The following is a 15,136-nucleotide window of genomic DNA, read 5'->3' as shown; positions in this document are numbered from 1 at the left end:
CAAATGTCTATTTTGATTTTTGATTATTTTGATCATATGAAGATCATGAAAAGAAAATATTAGATGAGAATACGACAGTTAAATTTTTGAGTTTTTTTGTGTATTTTGATTTTTGGGTTTGTTGTTATGTTTTGTGTGTTTATGAATTTAGTGTTTTTATTGTGTATTAGTTTTTTTAAACCTTTTTCATTATCTATATTGTTTTATGTTTAACTTTATTAATTTATACTCCTTATTTTGATTAAATGTTTTATTTGCTTGTTTGATATATTATTCGTTAATTACTTTTTGTTTGAATATTATTACTACTTTATAAGTTAAAACATAATTAAGTGGATGAGTTCTTAACCGAGCACACTTATAGATGTTGAGTCAAGATCCGATTCCCATGACATTGGTGATGATTTTGATCACTTGATTATTCATGCCTTATCTTGCACTCTTAAGAGTGAAGATGTGACGGACATGAGCTATGAAGGATTAAGATTTGGATCACTTGATGAAGTGATCAAGGTGAATGATTTGCAGTGTCTTGATGTTGAGAAGACACGAAGAATGGGAGGCCTTGAAGGCAGCTCGAGTGGCCGAGCATAATGGGCTCGATCGAGCAAGTTAGTAGTAGCAAGGTAGTAACTTTTGGAAGATGGCTCGACCGGTCGAGCAAGGCTACTTGGGTCATGTGAAATTAGGCTGGACTTATTGTGAATGCCAGCATATTAACGGGGGGACACAAGTGCACACATTTCATAAGCCAAGGAGATATATACCATCCCAAAACCATATGGCAATGGGAAGAAGGTCTCTAATAGCTTATAAAGCGTGCACACCATTTTCAATTTATCGATGTGGGATAACTCATCCCAACACCCCCCCTCACATGCGAACCCCCGTCAAGTTCGCATGTGGGAGTAATCAATTAGGGTAGGAACGCCATTCTTTTCGAACCTACCATTTTTAAATTGTTGATCGAACCATCGGCTCGGATACCATGTCAAGGAACCAATTTAACCAAAAGCTTAAGCTTTTGGTTGAGTTGGTTCCTTGACATGGGCATGCAGTCCCTCTCCAATACGCGTTTTTGTTTTGTATGCTGGATTTTGTGGGCTTTTAGTCATTTGTCCTAGGGTTCTCTAATATGTTGTATGACTATATCACGAGTCTTAGAGCATCATTGGGTTAAGGAGAGACTAATACAAGTGAGGCAACTAGGGTTTATACCATTAGAGTTCCTTCATCTTTGTATTAGGTTGTTTGTGAGAGACCACCATTAAAGGTGAGGTCTTTACTTTGTGAGTGTGTTCTCAAAGCTTGTGTGAGGCTTCTCATTGATATATGTTGATATACTAATGATAGTAACCATTCTTTGAGGGGGAGGTATCCTTAGATACCTCATACATCTTGTATTTTGCTTCTTCCATTGTTGTGTTCTGTTTTAGTGTTGTCTTTGTATTTCTTTTGTTATTGTTTCTTCACTATTACCATAACCTATTTACAACAATAGACATTAAAAAAAAATTACTTTATTAACAAGTGGCAAAAGCAAATAAAACATTTGAATAGTATAGAAGAGAGTACTTCATGACTAATACTTTTTAAATGTTAATTTACGACATACTATTTTAATGTCTATTAATTACATTCAAAAAACTTGTGTTAGTCACATTACTTCAACTACAATGCTATTGGCTCTTTTCGATTTAAAGATTTGATGTGATTAATTTTATTTATTAATAAAAATTTAATTTTGATTTGAAATTATAACTCCCTTAATAAAAATTCAAGAAAACTAAATACTTATTTTCATTTTTGTGGGAAATAGTTATTTTTATTTTTTATGGAAAATAGTTATTTTCATTCATGAAAAATTATAGAACATCTGTATGTCAAGGGTAACTCTAATTTATGATTTTTATAAAAGTATGCTTTAGTTGACTTGGTGGATAAATTACTCACTATTAATACATAAATAAAATATTCAATGGTATTGGTGAGTTGAATCTCACTACTTCTTGATATCTATAAATAGTGAGTAATTTACCCAGTGGATAAATCGAACTTAGCTCATGCCTGAGTGGGTCTGTGTGATTGCAAGTACTTTTTTATCCCAATAAAATTATTAATCGCAAAAATATTATTTTATGATTACAAAGAAGGCCGTTGGAAACTGAGGTGAGGTTAGGTGAGAACTAAATTCATAATTTTGTCGAAAAAAATGATAATATTGCTTAGATAAACTAAAACAGACATACTTGCTACTTGCTTATTTAGACAGCCACATAAATAAATCTCAAGATTAGTTAACATGTCATTGTGCTACTTTTAAAGCCTTCTTTAAAAAATGTTATAGTGGATAAAAAAGAATACTTACGAGTAGCATTGGGAAACTAGTCTTTCCACTATCTTGTTCAATATTAGTGTTGTCTTTGTTGTTGTTCTTTAAATAATGAGTGTTAATCAGCCCGGTTGAGTTGATTATATTATGGAATTAAATTTTTTCCACCCTCTCAATTCAAATTAATATTAACCGTCAACTGTTAAGTATAAGAAGGATTTGTATTCTATACTCCATCCTTATACTACATTTACACTTTCATACCAAAAGATTTTTACAGGATTTGTTATATACTCTAATACGTCCCCTCACAAGAGAGTCATTTAGGTTATAAGGGTGGATGAACATAGTTACACAGGTCATCCTCATATATGTCGCAAAATATTCCACTTGAATTTGAGGGGTAGTTGAGATTCAAAACGGTGACTTTTTGTCACGTTGATTACTGATACCATATCAAGGAATAAACTCAACAAAAACTCAAACTTATGGTTAAGCCTCATGATATGTTATATACTCCAACACTGTTTTAAGATTTTGGTTCTGGTTCATTTACATATTTTCAGACTTGTGATAGTGCGTAAAGATGCAACAATAAGTTATGATCATAATACCTAAGAAGTGATCTTAAAGCTCCTCTAACTTTGCATAAATGGGGATTTTTTACACAAAAAAAAGAATAACAGGTAAGTGTATACATGATAAATGCAAAAGAGTTCAAAATTCATAATCACCCTTATTGATGTGCTTCAATATGTTAGCACAAATTGTTGTATGAGACACTCTCATTCAGAGATGAGTCTCATACATGTGTTGAATAACACATCTAATACATACTATGAGAACATAACATGAGCTTTTTATTTGAGGTCCTCTCGTCGAGAAACCGTCTTTCACAAAAGCAGCTCACATGTTAGATGACAATGCGGTTGATCTTCACACAAGGAAGGTTACGAATCTTAGGCCAATCACGGCCTATATTCCTCTCGCATCGTGCTTCCAGCAATGGGCATCCGACTATATCCAAACGACCAAGAGTAGGGGGCAGCTCCTCATCAGGCAAACATATCAGATTAGGACAGTTCAAAATATGTAATTCAATTAAACATTTAAGCCTTTTAAGTTCTTCCATATTCAGGACTTTCAAGTTGGGACACCTCACTAGGCTAAGTGTACTAATTGTAATAGGAAGACTACCCTTCTCTGGTAAGAACTCTGCAACATGGCATTGTATAGATAGAACTCTTAAACAAGAAAACGCGAATAAAGTCTGAGTACTCTTGTGTGAACTTATCTTCTCGAAACTGTCAATGACTAGAATTTCTAGATGAGATGATGGTAAACCTTCCCAATCTCTTGTTAGCGGTTTTACATGATTACATGATAAGACACGAAAATCTCTTAGATTCGGAGTAGGAAGATTTACTGCCCCTAAGCTCTGTGTTTTCCCTATGTATCTTAATATGGGATTGTTTTTGATGATCAACCTTTGAAGAGATTTCAAGTTGTTGAGGTCTATTCCTGTCGCAATATACACAGCTTGAAGGTCGGTACAATTGTTAAGGAGAAGATGTTGGAGTTTCGGGAGGACACCCAAGGGAAAGGATGCAAAAGCGTTTCCAATGTTTATGATTCGTAAGAACTCGAGGGAGGAGTATTGTTGCATCTTAGAAGTATTATGGGAGTCAAATAAGGAAAACTTCCACCTCGCACATGATTTGATTCTAAGATCTGATAATGAAGTGGGCAGGGTATCCTCGTCATTGGAACTTAGACAAGGACAGTGTTCTACTGAAAATTCTCGAAGTTGGGTTGAGTTAACCATTGCATTTGGTAGAGACTCGAGAATTTCACACTCTTTTATTTTAAGGCATTTGATGTTCGGAGGTAATCTGATTTCTGCTAGCGAGACTAGGCTGGGACTGTTGTGTATAGACATGGTTTCTAGATTCGAAAGTGTTTCTATTTGTGGGGGTAAGCTCGCTAACCACACTAAGTTATGCAATTTTAAGGAGGTAAGCGATGAAAGATGAAATGAACTCGCGGAAACTGACTGTGGTGGACAGTGCAAGGGATGTAAGAATGAATTGGGCAATTTGTCACACCCATCTGTGTTGAGTTCTTTTAAAGTCGGTAAATGAACAGGAAAGTCACCTTTGAGTTTCGGGCAATTTTGTAAGGTGAGTGTCTCAAGACGGGGAAAAGGAAGCCCTTTACCTTCCATTTCATGTCCTAACCACACTTCCCAACTCTTCATCTCCTTGAAAACAAGACTACATAAGACAGGAAACGGATTGCTCAAACCGGAGTTGTAAGCATAGAACTCGGCCTTGACACTTGTTATAAGGTCCATTCCCATAATTTCGAGGTGCATCAGAGAAGATAATTGCCCGAGTGGCGGTAATGAGTTGCAATTTTTACAGCCATTAAGACACAAATTGACAACATTTGTGTACATTGAAAGTTGGGTATCCAACCAACTTGGAAACTTCTTACCTCGGTAGTTTCTTATCATCAGTTTTTCCAAGTTTGCTGGTGGCTTCAAATATTCTAGAACAGTTTCAAAGTCGAAGTTTTCACCGCTATTATCATCATCATATTCAAGTGCCAACACATGGAGATTTTCCCTACTGCTCAAATTTGCATCTAAGGCGTCATCGGGGGAAGACACATTTTGCAAACTTCGGATTGAAAGTTCACCACGAATCTGCATCAACTCGCTTAACTCTCGGATACTTGCTCCACCGTGCTTGCTCACAACAAAATCCGTCATAGTTTGCAAAGAACTCAATTTTCTCATTTGCTTAGGCATCTCTCGAAGTGATGATGTTCCCCTTATATCAAGATGGCGCAGTGACATTAGTATCGACATATTTTCTGGCAGTCGTTCAAGATCCTTGCATTGGGACAACAAAAGAGTTTGTAAATGGTACAAATTGCAGATTGACTTAGGCAACTTCTTGATTCCTGTTTCGGATACATCTAGGAAGCGGAGTTGTTTTAGATTTCCTATAGATTCAGGTAGCTGAATAACAAAATATCTCGAGAGAGACAAGACACGTAGACAATGAAAGCGGGGAATAAGTTCAATAGGAAGTTTAATGCTCAAGTAGCAATTACAAATCCCATATGTTGCACCCAATTCTGCAAATGAAGTCCACTTTGGCAATTGATAAAAGGTCCTCATATACTTGGCTACATGGAGAAGACCAAATTTAGAGAAGATATCATAATGATCTCGAAAATAAGAGAAGTATCTAGTCTTTTCAGAAATCTCCGATGTTGTCTGTGCATTCTCTAGGCGCGACAAAAAGTCCCCTGATATTTCTTGAGCTAGATCATGTATAAGATCATGCATAAGAAGTTCATTAGTGTCAGTTTTTTCGAAAAACGAATATGATATCAACTGATTTACGTAATCCTCCCCTATGTCTTCTATCCTCCTACTACGCTGAATCGACTGCACAAAATTTTCCGCCATCCATAACAGCACCAATCCTTTCCTGTCAAACCTATGACCTTTAGGAAAAAGGGCACAATAAGAAAAGCATTGCTTCAAATGGGAAGGCAAGTGATAATAACTAAGCCTTAGAGCAGGAACAATACTGCTTTTACCATCATGACAATCCCACACAGAACTTTCTAGAATAACTTTCCATTCCTTGATATCCTGTTTAGACCACAATAACCCACCTAGAGTTTTAATAGCAAGAGGCAAACCACTGCACTTCTGAACAATTTTTCGACCAACATCATGGAACTCCGAATGCAGATTTGAACTCGAACTTTCAACCCCAAGAGCATGTTTTGAAAACAACAACCATCCATCTTCCTCCGACAAGGGCTTCAAACGGATCACATTAGTTGTGCGCATGGTTGTCGCAACCCCATCATTCCTCGTTGTGACAATAACTTTACTCCCTCTCGCACCAAGACTAAATGGAACCCTCAAGCAATCCCAATCTTCGTATTTCTCATTCCATACATCATCCAACACAAGAAGAAATCTATTGTCTTTCAACATCTTGCTCAACTCATACTGAAGCACACTCAATTCAAGCGAGCCTGAGTATGCCCCAAGAGTAATGCATTCAAGAATAGACTTTGTCACCTTAGAAACATCAAATTGATCAGACACATGCACCCAAGCTTTAAGATTAAACAAACCCAACTTATCATCATTATACACCATCTTAGCAAGAGTAGTTTTACCCAAGCCACCCATACCCACTATAGCTACAACACTAATCTTGTGTCTTTCACTTTCCTCATATAGAAGTTTGTTCAATACCTCCTCCTTCTCATGTTCCCTACCAACAACATGGGTATCATCAAGCATATAACTAGTTGGAATTGTAATCCTTGTAGAAACTTCTATGTTGCTACCATAATCTTCTCTAAGATTCAATGCACTAGACTCACTTACCATATCTTCTAATTGACTAATAATCTCCTTAAGACCCAAATTAACAATTTTGGCAAAAGAAGAAGAGGTACTAAATGGAGGAATCAAGTTCCTTACTTTGGTTTTCAATGATTTACGTCTGGAACTCGCATCCATAGAAGCATGTATTGCTTCAGTAGCAATCTCATCGACAAGCTCTTCAGCGCGATAGAATAAGTGTTTGAGTTCACTAAGCCATGATTTCACTGCAGGGTTAATGGTCTGTTTGTGTTCTGCATCAGCAAGAAGCTTTTCAACAACTAGCATCAAATGTTTAAGCTTTTTCAAACAAGATTCATCAAGTTTTGATGATTTTAGATAGTTCAGGACTTGTTTGGATGCAAGCTTATCTAAAACAACACTAAGAATGGCACCAAGAATTGTTTCACTTATGGGCATTTTGTTTAGGAAAACAAAAGAGTTAGACAAGGAAGAGACTGAATGTATCATGTAACTCTTTTGCTATAAAGATAAAAGATTGTAATGGAGTGGGTGACTACATTGACATCATGGGCCTCAATTCAGCCTTTTAAGTTTTTGGTTGAATTGATTCCTTGATATGGTATCAAAAGTTAACGTGATAAAATATAACAGGTTAGAATCTCAACCACTTTTCATTTAAACTGGAATATTCAGCGCCAGGTATATGAAAAGGGTTTGCATTGCATCCATACTTTTAGTCCAAAGAGCTTTAATTTGAGGGGTGTGTTAGAACATATAATATATTTTAAGATTTCAACCATTAATTTAATTGATTTTGATTGAGTTTGGTTCTTGAAAATATTAAATTCATGCATCTTTGTTTTTCCTTTACTAGCTTTACATAAAAAATAGTGAATTACCTAATACCTATGTTGAAAACCTGAAAATGAACGAGTGTAGGGTCATTTTTTAATGTGGAAAATTATAGCATTGCTTCCTCCAATCAACGCTTGACGTTTCAAAGTAATCTCACATGATTAGCTAATAATTTTGCCAATCGAAATCTATAAAAATTAATTATGGTCAGTTTGGGCTATATTAAAGTTATTTTGAGTTAATCATAAATTTAAAGGACAAATAAACTAGCAAATAAGGAGATTTAATCTTGATTCATGTAGCCGATTTCATATTGTTATAATAGGGCTCCATATATTGTGTTGTGTGTTTGTATGCAAGTGGAAGTGGTACATGAATCAGTAGCAGCCCCTATTATAATGGTGGAATTTAATTACACTCTATTCCTTAATAATATAGTTATAATAATATTAAATTTAATATACCAAGTCAACATGGTTAGGTACCAATGCTTGGAAGTTTCTTTAAAGTGCAAAAATATATCATTCATTTGGTAGTTAGTAATAAATAATGGAAGTGGTAATGTAAAGTTAGTATCAAAAATGACGGGTGGCAACTAGCTGTTAAGGTATATAACATATTCTTCGACCTCAACCATTAACTTAAGCTTTTGGTTGAGATGGTTTGTTAACATGATATTAGAAGTCAGTGTGACTCAGTGTGACAAGAGGTCACGGGTTTGAATCTCAAACACCCCTCATTTAAAATGGAATATTCAGCGCCAGGTATGAGGAGGGTCTATCCTGCATTTCACACTTCTAGCCGAAAAAACACTTGTGTAAGGAGACGTGTTAGAGTATATAACATATCTTAGTACCATAACCACAACCATCAGCTTAAGCTTTTGATTGAGATAGTTTCTTTTACCGCTCTCAAGAATAGCTTTTCTTACTTTTATGGATGGCTGAAAACTTTGTGCAGCCTAGTCGGTGCAACAGAAGAATAGAACACATAGGGGAAGAGCACTGTTGTCAGTTGTTATCATGCACGACCTAATGCATGCCTTAGGTGTAAATTTGAGCAGTAGAGAGTGCCTTAGGCGTCTGAGCTTACAGGTGACTCGTAGGTGTGTCTATACGAGTTGACTCATGGGCGATCGTGAAATGTCACGGCCTAACAAATAACATATCTTGAAGGGGGAGACCCTTAAAAGCCTCACTTATAGTCTACCATAGCATATCTTGAATTGCCCAAATCTTCCGTGTTTGCCTAAAGAGGGGCTATCCAAAACCGATCATAATTTATTTTTTATGATTCGTGATTTGCAAGGAAATTAATAAATTATGTTATCGTGATTCATCGGTCTCTAATTCTCTGTTTCTGTAGTGAACTAGCACCCATTACAAAAGATTAAAAAGTGATGCATAAAAACAAGGACTTTAGGTACCAAAATCAAGGAAAAGGGAGAAAAAATTGGGGACAAAACTTAAAGACATGTCAAAGATCACCATTCACCTATCATGCATCAGCACAATTATGATCATCACAACAAAACACACAGGCCAAAAAACATGCTATAGTACCAGTTTTTGTCCTGGTCCAGAAAAGGTACCAAAATCCAAATTCTCATCTATTTATTCGAGTCATCAGATTGATTTTGGGTCAAATATTTCGGTTCGGTTTAAAATCGATTCTTGTATCCATATTGGTTTTTACATAATTTTTAATCCATTTTTATGTCAGGTCAAATCGAATTCTATTATAAACTCGAATAAATGTTAAATCATCAGATTTGTTTTGAAGAACTTAGTTATCTCACAAGATAATAACGCATGAAAAGATATAAACAGTGCATTTTTGGTCCTTACCATAATTAACACTTTCTTGGGGCTAATTTTATATATATACATATATATATATATATATATATAATAAGTATTATATGGTATACAAATACAATTACTTGTATTAATACAACACACCCTCAGTAATGGGTTTTGCATTGGTGGTTGTGGTGGTGGTGATGGCGGGTTTTGGTGGTTTGTTATGCGAATGTAAATGTGAAATAAAAGGAATATTCAATTTTGGTGATTCGAATACTGATACTGGTGGTTTTTTTGCTGCATTTCCACCACAGAAGAAGCCTTTTGGTATGACTTATTTCAACAAACCTGTTGGTAGAGCTACTGATGGAAGGGTTATTGTTGATTTCTTAGGTAAGTAAACATCTTTGATGCATAATACTTTGTCTGTCCCTATGAATGAAAGTACCATATAAGTCATATGTTGTTTTTATCAAGGAACCAACTCAATCAAAAGTTTTAGCTGATGGTTGAGGTTTCCCTCACACCAACGCCCTTTGATCTAGAATTGTGGATGTGGTTGAGATTCGAATACGTAACATCTTGTCACACTAACTCTGATACCATGTCAATAGGAACCAACTTAACGAAAAGATTAAGCTAGTGGTTGAGGACTCAAAAATATGTTATAAACTCTAACAGTTTTTTTATTCATCTTACTTATTTTGTTATATTTCTTATTACGGATATTGTTCGGTTTCTACTATTTTCTTTGATTCTCATCCAAGCACTTCTTTTCTTTTAATACTATTTATTGAAGTACAATTTAAATGTTGTCTTATTTACCAACAACTAAATTACTCCTTAATATTTGTATCAATAATTTTAGTAGCAAATTCAGAGTACAGTGGAGTAATTAATGTGGTGGATTCTAAAATTGACAATGTTTGAGGGAGATAATAATAAATTGTAGTATGCATATGGTTGAACCAAGTATGAGTAGGACTAATATTTTCTTGTTTATTTCAGCACAAGCAATTGGGATACCATTTCTAAGCCCTTACTTAAAGTCAATTGGAGGGGATTATAGACATGGAGCAAACTTTGCAACAGCAGCATCTACTGTAAGGCTACCAAACACTTCTTTATTTGTTACTGGAGTTAGCCCCTTTTCTTTGGGTATTCAGCTAAACCAACTCAAGGAGTTACAATCTAGGATTCTTGATCATTCTTCTCTTGAAGGTAGTAATACCATTTAAATTTATTTATTTATTCCAACAGACCCAAGGCTTTAACTACCAGCGACACAAAAAAAAAAAAAAAAAAAAAAAAAAAAGTCTTAGAGGGGCTAATACATTTTTGTTACGTAAAATATTTAATTTTTGAGAAATTCACTTCAATGTATAATTTATGTTGAGATTTGGGCACTCTCCAGCCTCTGTATGAGTCGGCTAATGTTCTTAACCAAGAAGTTATACGTGTACAACCACTTGAGAAATAAATTATTAAACGAAATCTATTACTCTTTCTTTTCTATGTTATAATTTTTTTTTTTTCACTAGTGAAATATTTATTTGACAAAAGTTTTACTAATTTGAATAATTGTTGTAGTATCAACCCCTTTACCTTCAATGAGCACATTTGGTAAAGCACTCTACACATTCTACATTGGCCAAAATGATTTTACTGGAAATTTAGCATACATTGGAATTAGTGGAGTGAAGAAATACCTACCTGAAGTTATTTCTCAGATTACCTCTACAATCAAGGTAACTTTTATTTTTAACCTTAAGGCCTATTTACATAATTTATAGTCTTTTATTTCAGTACTAAGTTTTCATTTTTTTTTTTATTAGACACTTTTATGATATATCATTTTTCACTAAGACGACTTCAAATAAGGAGCTCAAATTCTCATAATATGTATAAGATGAGTTATTTAATCCATGTATGTGGGCATCGCATTGTGAGACCATCTCATATAACAATTTATGTTTTTTCTATTACAAGATAGGCGAGAAAAGGTGAATGCTATGTGAGAATCGAACTCAGCACTTTTATATGAAGAAAGTAATATAAAACAAAACCCGATTCTCCATTGATTTAATTTTCAACATTCATTGATTCAAAAGTAATACTAACATTATAATATGCAATGGAACAACAGGAAGTATATGGCATAGGAGGAAGAACATTTTGGGTACTAAATCTAGCACCAATTGGTTGCTACCCAGCATTCTTGGTAGAGCTTCCACACGAAACCTGGGATTTGGATGAATTTGGGTGCATGATCTCCTACAACAATGCAGTGATAGATTACAATAACATGCTCAACAAGGCACTCCAACAAACTAGGGATGTTCTTCCAAATGCTTCCATTGTCTATGTTGACACTCACTCTGTCTTACTTGACCTCTTCCACCATCCTTCATCTTATGGTATAACTTAATCTTCCCTTTTCTTTTAAGATCCTTGCCATGATGTAATTGCGGTAACGGCCGTGATCGCAATATCATTGCGGGAGTGATGCAGTAACTGTAATGTCTAAATATCGGGCAAATTTTAAGATATTCCTTAATAAGCCCTAAAACGCGATTTTTTTTTACACCTTTACAGTGCAGAAAAAATATCGGTTCATTTGTTTTGAAAACCTTTACAACACCGCTGATGCGATGCGTTATGGCCTTGTTTTTACACTATGATTCTTGCTTTAATCACAAATTCTTATGTGAGACGGTCTCATGATGTCTCATCATGAGACGCTATTCGTATATGGCTTGAATAGCCCAACTAACATAATTTTTAGCGTATAAACTCCTTATTTTGAGGTCATCTCACCAAAAGACTATGTCTCACAAAAATAGATCTGCTTTAATTTACCCTTTTATTTTCGATGTTTTTGTGGGTTGTGAGGTTAATGAAATTGTATAACCTACTTATTTACATTATGATTATGAATAACTAGTTTCAATTCTATGCTAATAATGGATTATCACTTTAAGATTATAAGTATTTGCTTTAAGACTATAAAAAATTATGACTTTTAAAATATAAGTGATCGTCTTAAGACAATAAGTGTACATTGGGCCAATTAATAAGATTGGTCTTACCGTGAGACCGTATCATTTGAGAATTTGTGATAATAGGTAGTGTTGGGCATTATAAGATATTTGATAGTTACATAATTATAATCTTATATTTTAGACAGTACGAAATTTAATGTAATCGCGACGCGTGACACTTAAAAGTTCGGTTTTTAGTACATAAAGTATTGATAGGGATGGTTGAACACTCACATGTTCATATATGTTGAACCAACTTAATTACTATTCTTTTATGCTATATGTTATACAACTTACGGCCTGTTTTATTAGTGGTACTAAATAGCGGTAATGGAAATGATTTATAGTGTAAAATTTCATTCAAAGTTCTATATCATTCCTATGGTAATGAAACTTTGATCACAAAAAAAGTTTTTTTGTTTACAAATTTCCATTACCATCTAATACCACCTCTTCCAATGGTAATGCATTGGTATGAATTTTATGAAGAAAATGAAATGATTGAAGTTGAACAAGCATGACCATCAAGATAACCAAGAGATTTTTCAACCAAATTTAAACTTGTTTATCATTTCCATTACCACCAAATTTAAACTTGTTTATCATTTCCATTACTACCTATCAAATGGACCGTTAGTATTTATAAGAATTTTAATCAAATGGAGACATGACTTAGGCAAGATTCTACTATGATTATTGATACCTCTATAATGTAAAACAGGTATGAAATACGGAACTAGAGCATGTTGTGGACAAGGTGGTGGGCCCTACAATTTCAACCCCCAAGTATTTTGTGGGAATTCCAAGCTCATAAATGGAAGCACATTAACAGCAACAGCTTGTGAAGACCCTAACAACTATGTAAGCTGGGATGGAATACATGTGACTGAGGCAGCAAATAAGATTGTTTCCTTAGCCATTCTTAATGGATCTTGTTTTGATTCACCTTTCCCTCTTCATCATATTTGTGATCTCAAACCCATTGGATGATCAGCTAATCTTGTAAGCTAGAGACCGTCATGAGCCGATCTTAAAGCAAGGAGTTCATATGTTAATAATTGTATTACTTGGACTATTTAAATCCATATATGAGGAGTGTCTCACGATTAGACCGTCTCACACAAAAACTTGTGTTGGATGATAATTTTAAGGTGACTAGCAACAGACTAGCCCTACTTTATGAATGCACACGGTCCAAGTTGGTTTGATATAATACTAAAATCAAACAAGATTAGAAATTCTAATTTGGAAATTTTACGGACTAGATCAGAGCAAAACTAACCGAATCGAACTAAATTTTTCTACTATAATATGATCTAATCTAGTCTACCTTTTTGTTTAAACTTTTTTTTCTATGACAATCTATTATTTGTTTATACTTTTTTTTGATTTCATTATAATCATCATATCCGCAAGTAGAACAGATATTTATTAACCAAATTAATACACGTAAGCCAACTACTCCTCAAATTAACCAAAATAATTAACATTTGAGCAACTTCATAAAGAGAAGCTAATCAAAGAAGTGAGGCAAAAAAAATAGGAAAAAAAGTCTAATCAAGTTAAATATTGTGATAATGAGAGTCATTTAACCATCACAATGGAGGAAAATAGAAATTTGAACAAGAAATAGAAAAGGTAGTTATAAATAAATAAATTAACGGAAAAATTACCTAGAATAATCTAACATGTTTATAATATCTTACAATAATCTCACCTATTGATTAATTATAAATAATTCAAACTTTAGAGGTATTTTTCTAGGGTGAATCCGGTAATCGAATGACTTGTTATAGCAAGTTTTATTTTTTTTTAAAAAAAGATAAATTTAAATAAAATATCAAAAAATGTTAATTTTTTTTTAGTTTTTTAATTATTCAAAATTTTTATATTAATTTTTAAAATTTTTCTTTTATTTTACATTAATTTTAAGTTTATTTTTTTGGTAAATTATCTATTATAGCAAGTCATCTAGTTATCCGAGTTTACTCTAAGCAAATACCCCTTAAAATTGAAATTATTCATGATTAATCAATAGGTGATATTATTATAGGAAAATCATAAAAATGTTAAATTATTGACGTAATTTCTCCTAAATTAACTTGTTACTAGAATTTATAATACAAAGAATTAACTTTCTACATGGGCCGTTTAAGATTAAAGACCCTGAATGATAGCTCATTATGCTCCTGATTGAAAACAAGTCGGAAGACTTAAAAAATAGGCTCAAAAATCAAAATCACCGCTTATAATTTACTCGCTCAATTATAATCACAAAGACCAAAACTCGTGCTGCCGGCCCTTCCAATACCGTTTCTTATCATGGACCAAAAATGTCCCACAAGGTAATTTTATTTTGGTATTTTTATAAGGGAGGTTTAGATGACTATTTTCTGATATATTATATTCTTATAAAAAGAAATAAGAAGGTTGAGCTGTAAAACTCTCAACTCGTGTTGGCACATCCACATAACACTTGTGGGTTCGAGCTCACAAATTTATGGGTAATGCGCTTGCATACACATTAAATAATGTTTACTTTTTTGCAAAATTATATAGTAGTAAAAAGATTACCCATTAAGTATTATTTATAAGTCTACATTTATTATTTTTGTGATATAAAATCTTTTTCACATGTAAAGTATTTCCAACCGACAAACAATTAAAATAAAAGACCCTAAACATCATACCAAAGCCCACAAGTTGACACCATAATTCT

At 33.8% G+C, this 15,136-nt stretch overlaps 2 protein-coding genes across 2 annotated transcripts; one reads left to right on the top strand and one right to left on the bottom strand.

The window, feature by feature from the left end:
- Positions 1-2,964: 2,964 nt before the first annotated feature.
- On the bottom strand, positions 2,965-7,215 carry LOC130802310 (putative disease resistance RPP13-like protein 1). The gene has a single exon (XM_057666268.1). It carries the CDS (start codon positions 7,173-7,175, stop codon positions 3,246-3,248), a length of 3,930 nt encoding a protein of 1,309 aa, XP_057522251.1. The 5' UTR covers positions 7,176-7,215; the 3' UTR covers positions 2,965-3,245.
- A 2,278-nt stretch (positions 7,216-9,493) lies between these two features.
- LOC130802309 (GDSL esterase/lipase At4g01130-like) lies at positions 9,494-13,724 on the top strand. Its single transcript, XM_057666267.1, has 5 exons — positions 9,494-9,769; positions 10,385-10,597; positions 10,967-11,124; positions 11,523-11,793; positions 13,139-13,724. Exons 1-5 carry the CDS (start codon positions 9,544-9,546, stop codon positions 13,405-13,407), a joined length of 1,137 nt encoding a protein of 378 aa, XP_057522250.1. The 5' UTR covers positions 9,494-9,543; the 3' UTR covers positions 13,408-13,724.
- The last annotated feature ends 1,412 nt before the right edge of the window (positions 13,725-15,136 follow it).

The sequence above is a fragment of the Amaranthus tricolor genome, chromosome 16, assembly GCF_026212465.1.
Source record: "Amaranthus tricolor cultivar Red isolate AtriRed21 chromosome 16, ASM2621246v1, whole genome shotgun sequence".
Taxonomy (NCBI): Eukaryota; Viridiplantae; Streptophyta; class Magnoliopsida; order Caryophyllales; family Amaranthaceae; genus Amaranthus; species Amaranthus tricolor.
This window is presented reverse-complemented; position numbering and strand designations above follow the sequence as displayed.

Bases quoted from the DNA above. Each gene is read 5' to 3' on its own strand.
- LOC130802310 (XM_057666268.1), bottom strand. From the start codon at position 7,175: ATGCCCATAAGTGAAACAATTCTTGGTGCCATTCTTAGTGTTGTTTTA.
- LOC130802309 (XM_057666267.1), top strand. From the start codon at position 9,544: ATGGGTTTTGCATTGGTGGTTGTGGTGGTGGTGATGGCGGGTTTTGGT. The intron at 9,770-10,384 runs GTAAGTAAACAT...TGTTTATTTCAG, and splicing joins GGTTATTGTTGATTTCTTAG to CACAAGCAATTGGGATACCA. The intron at 11,794-13,138 runs GTATAACTTAAT...AATGTAAAACAG, and splicing joins CCACCATCCTTCATCTTATG to GTATGAAATACGGAACTAGA.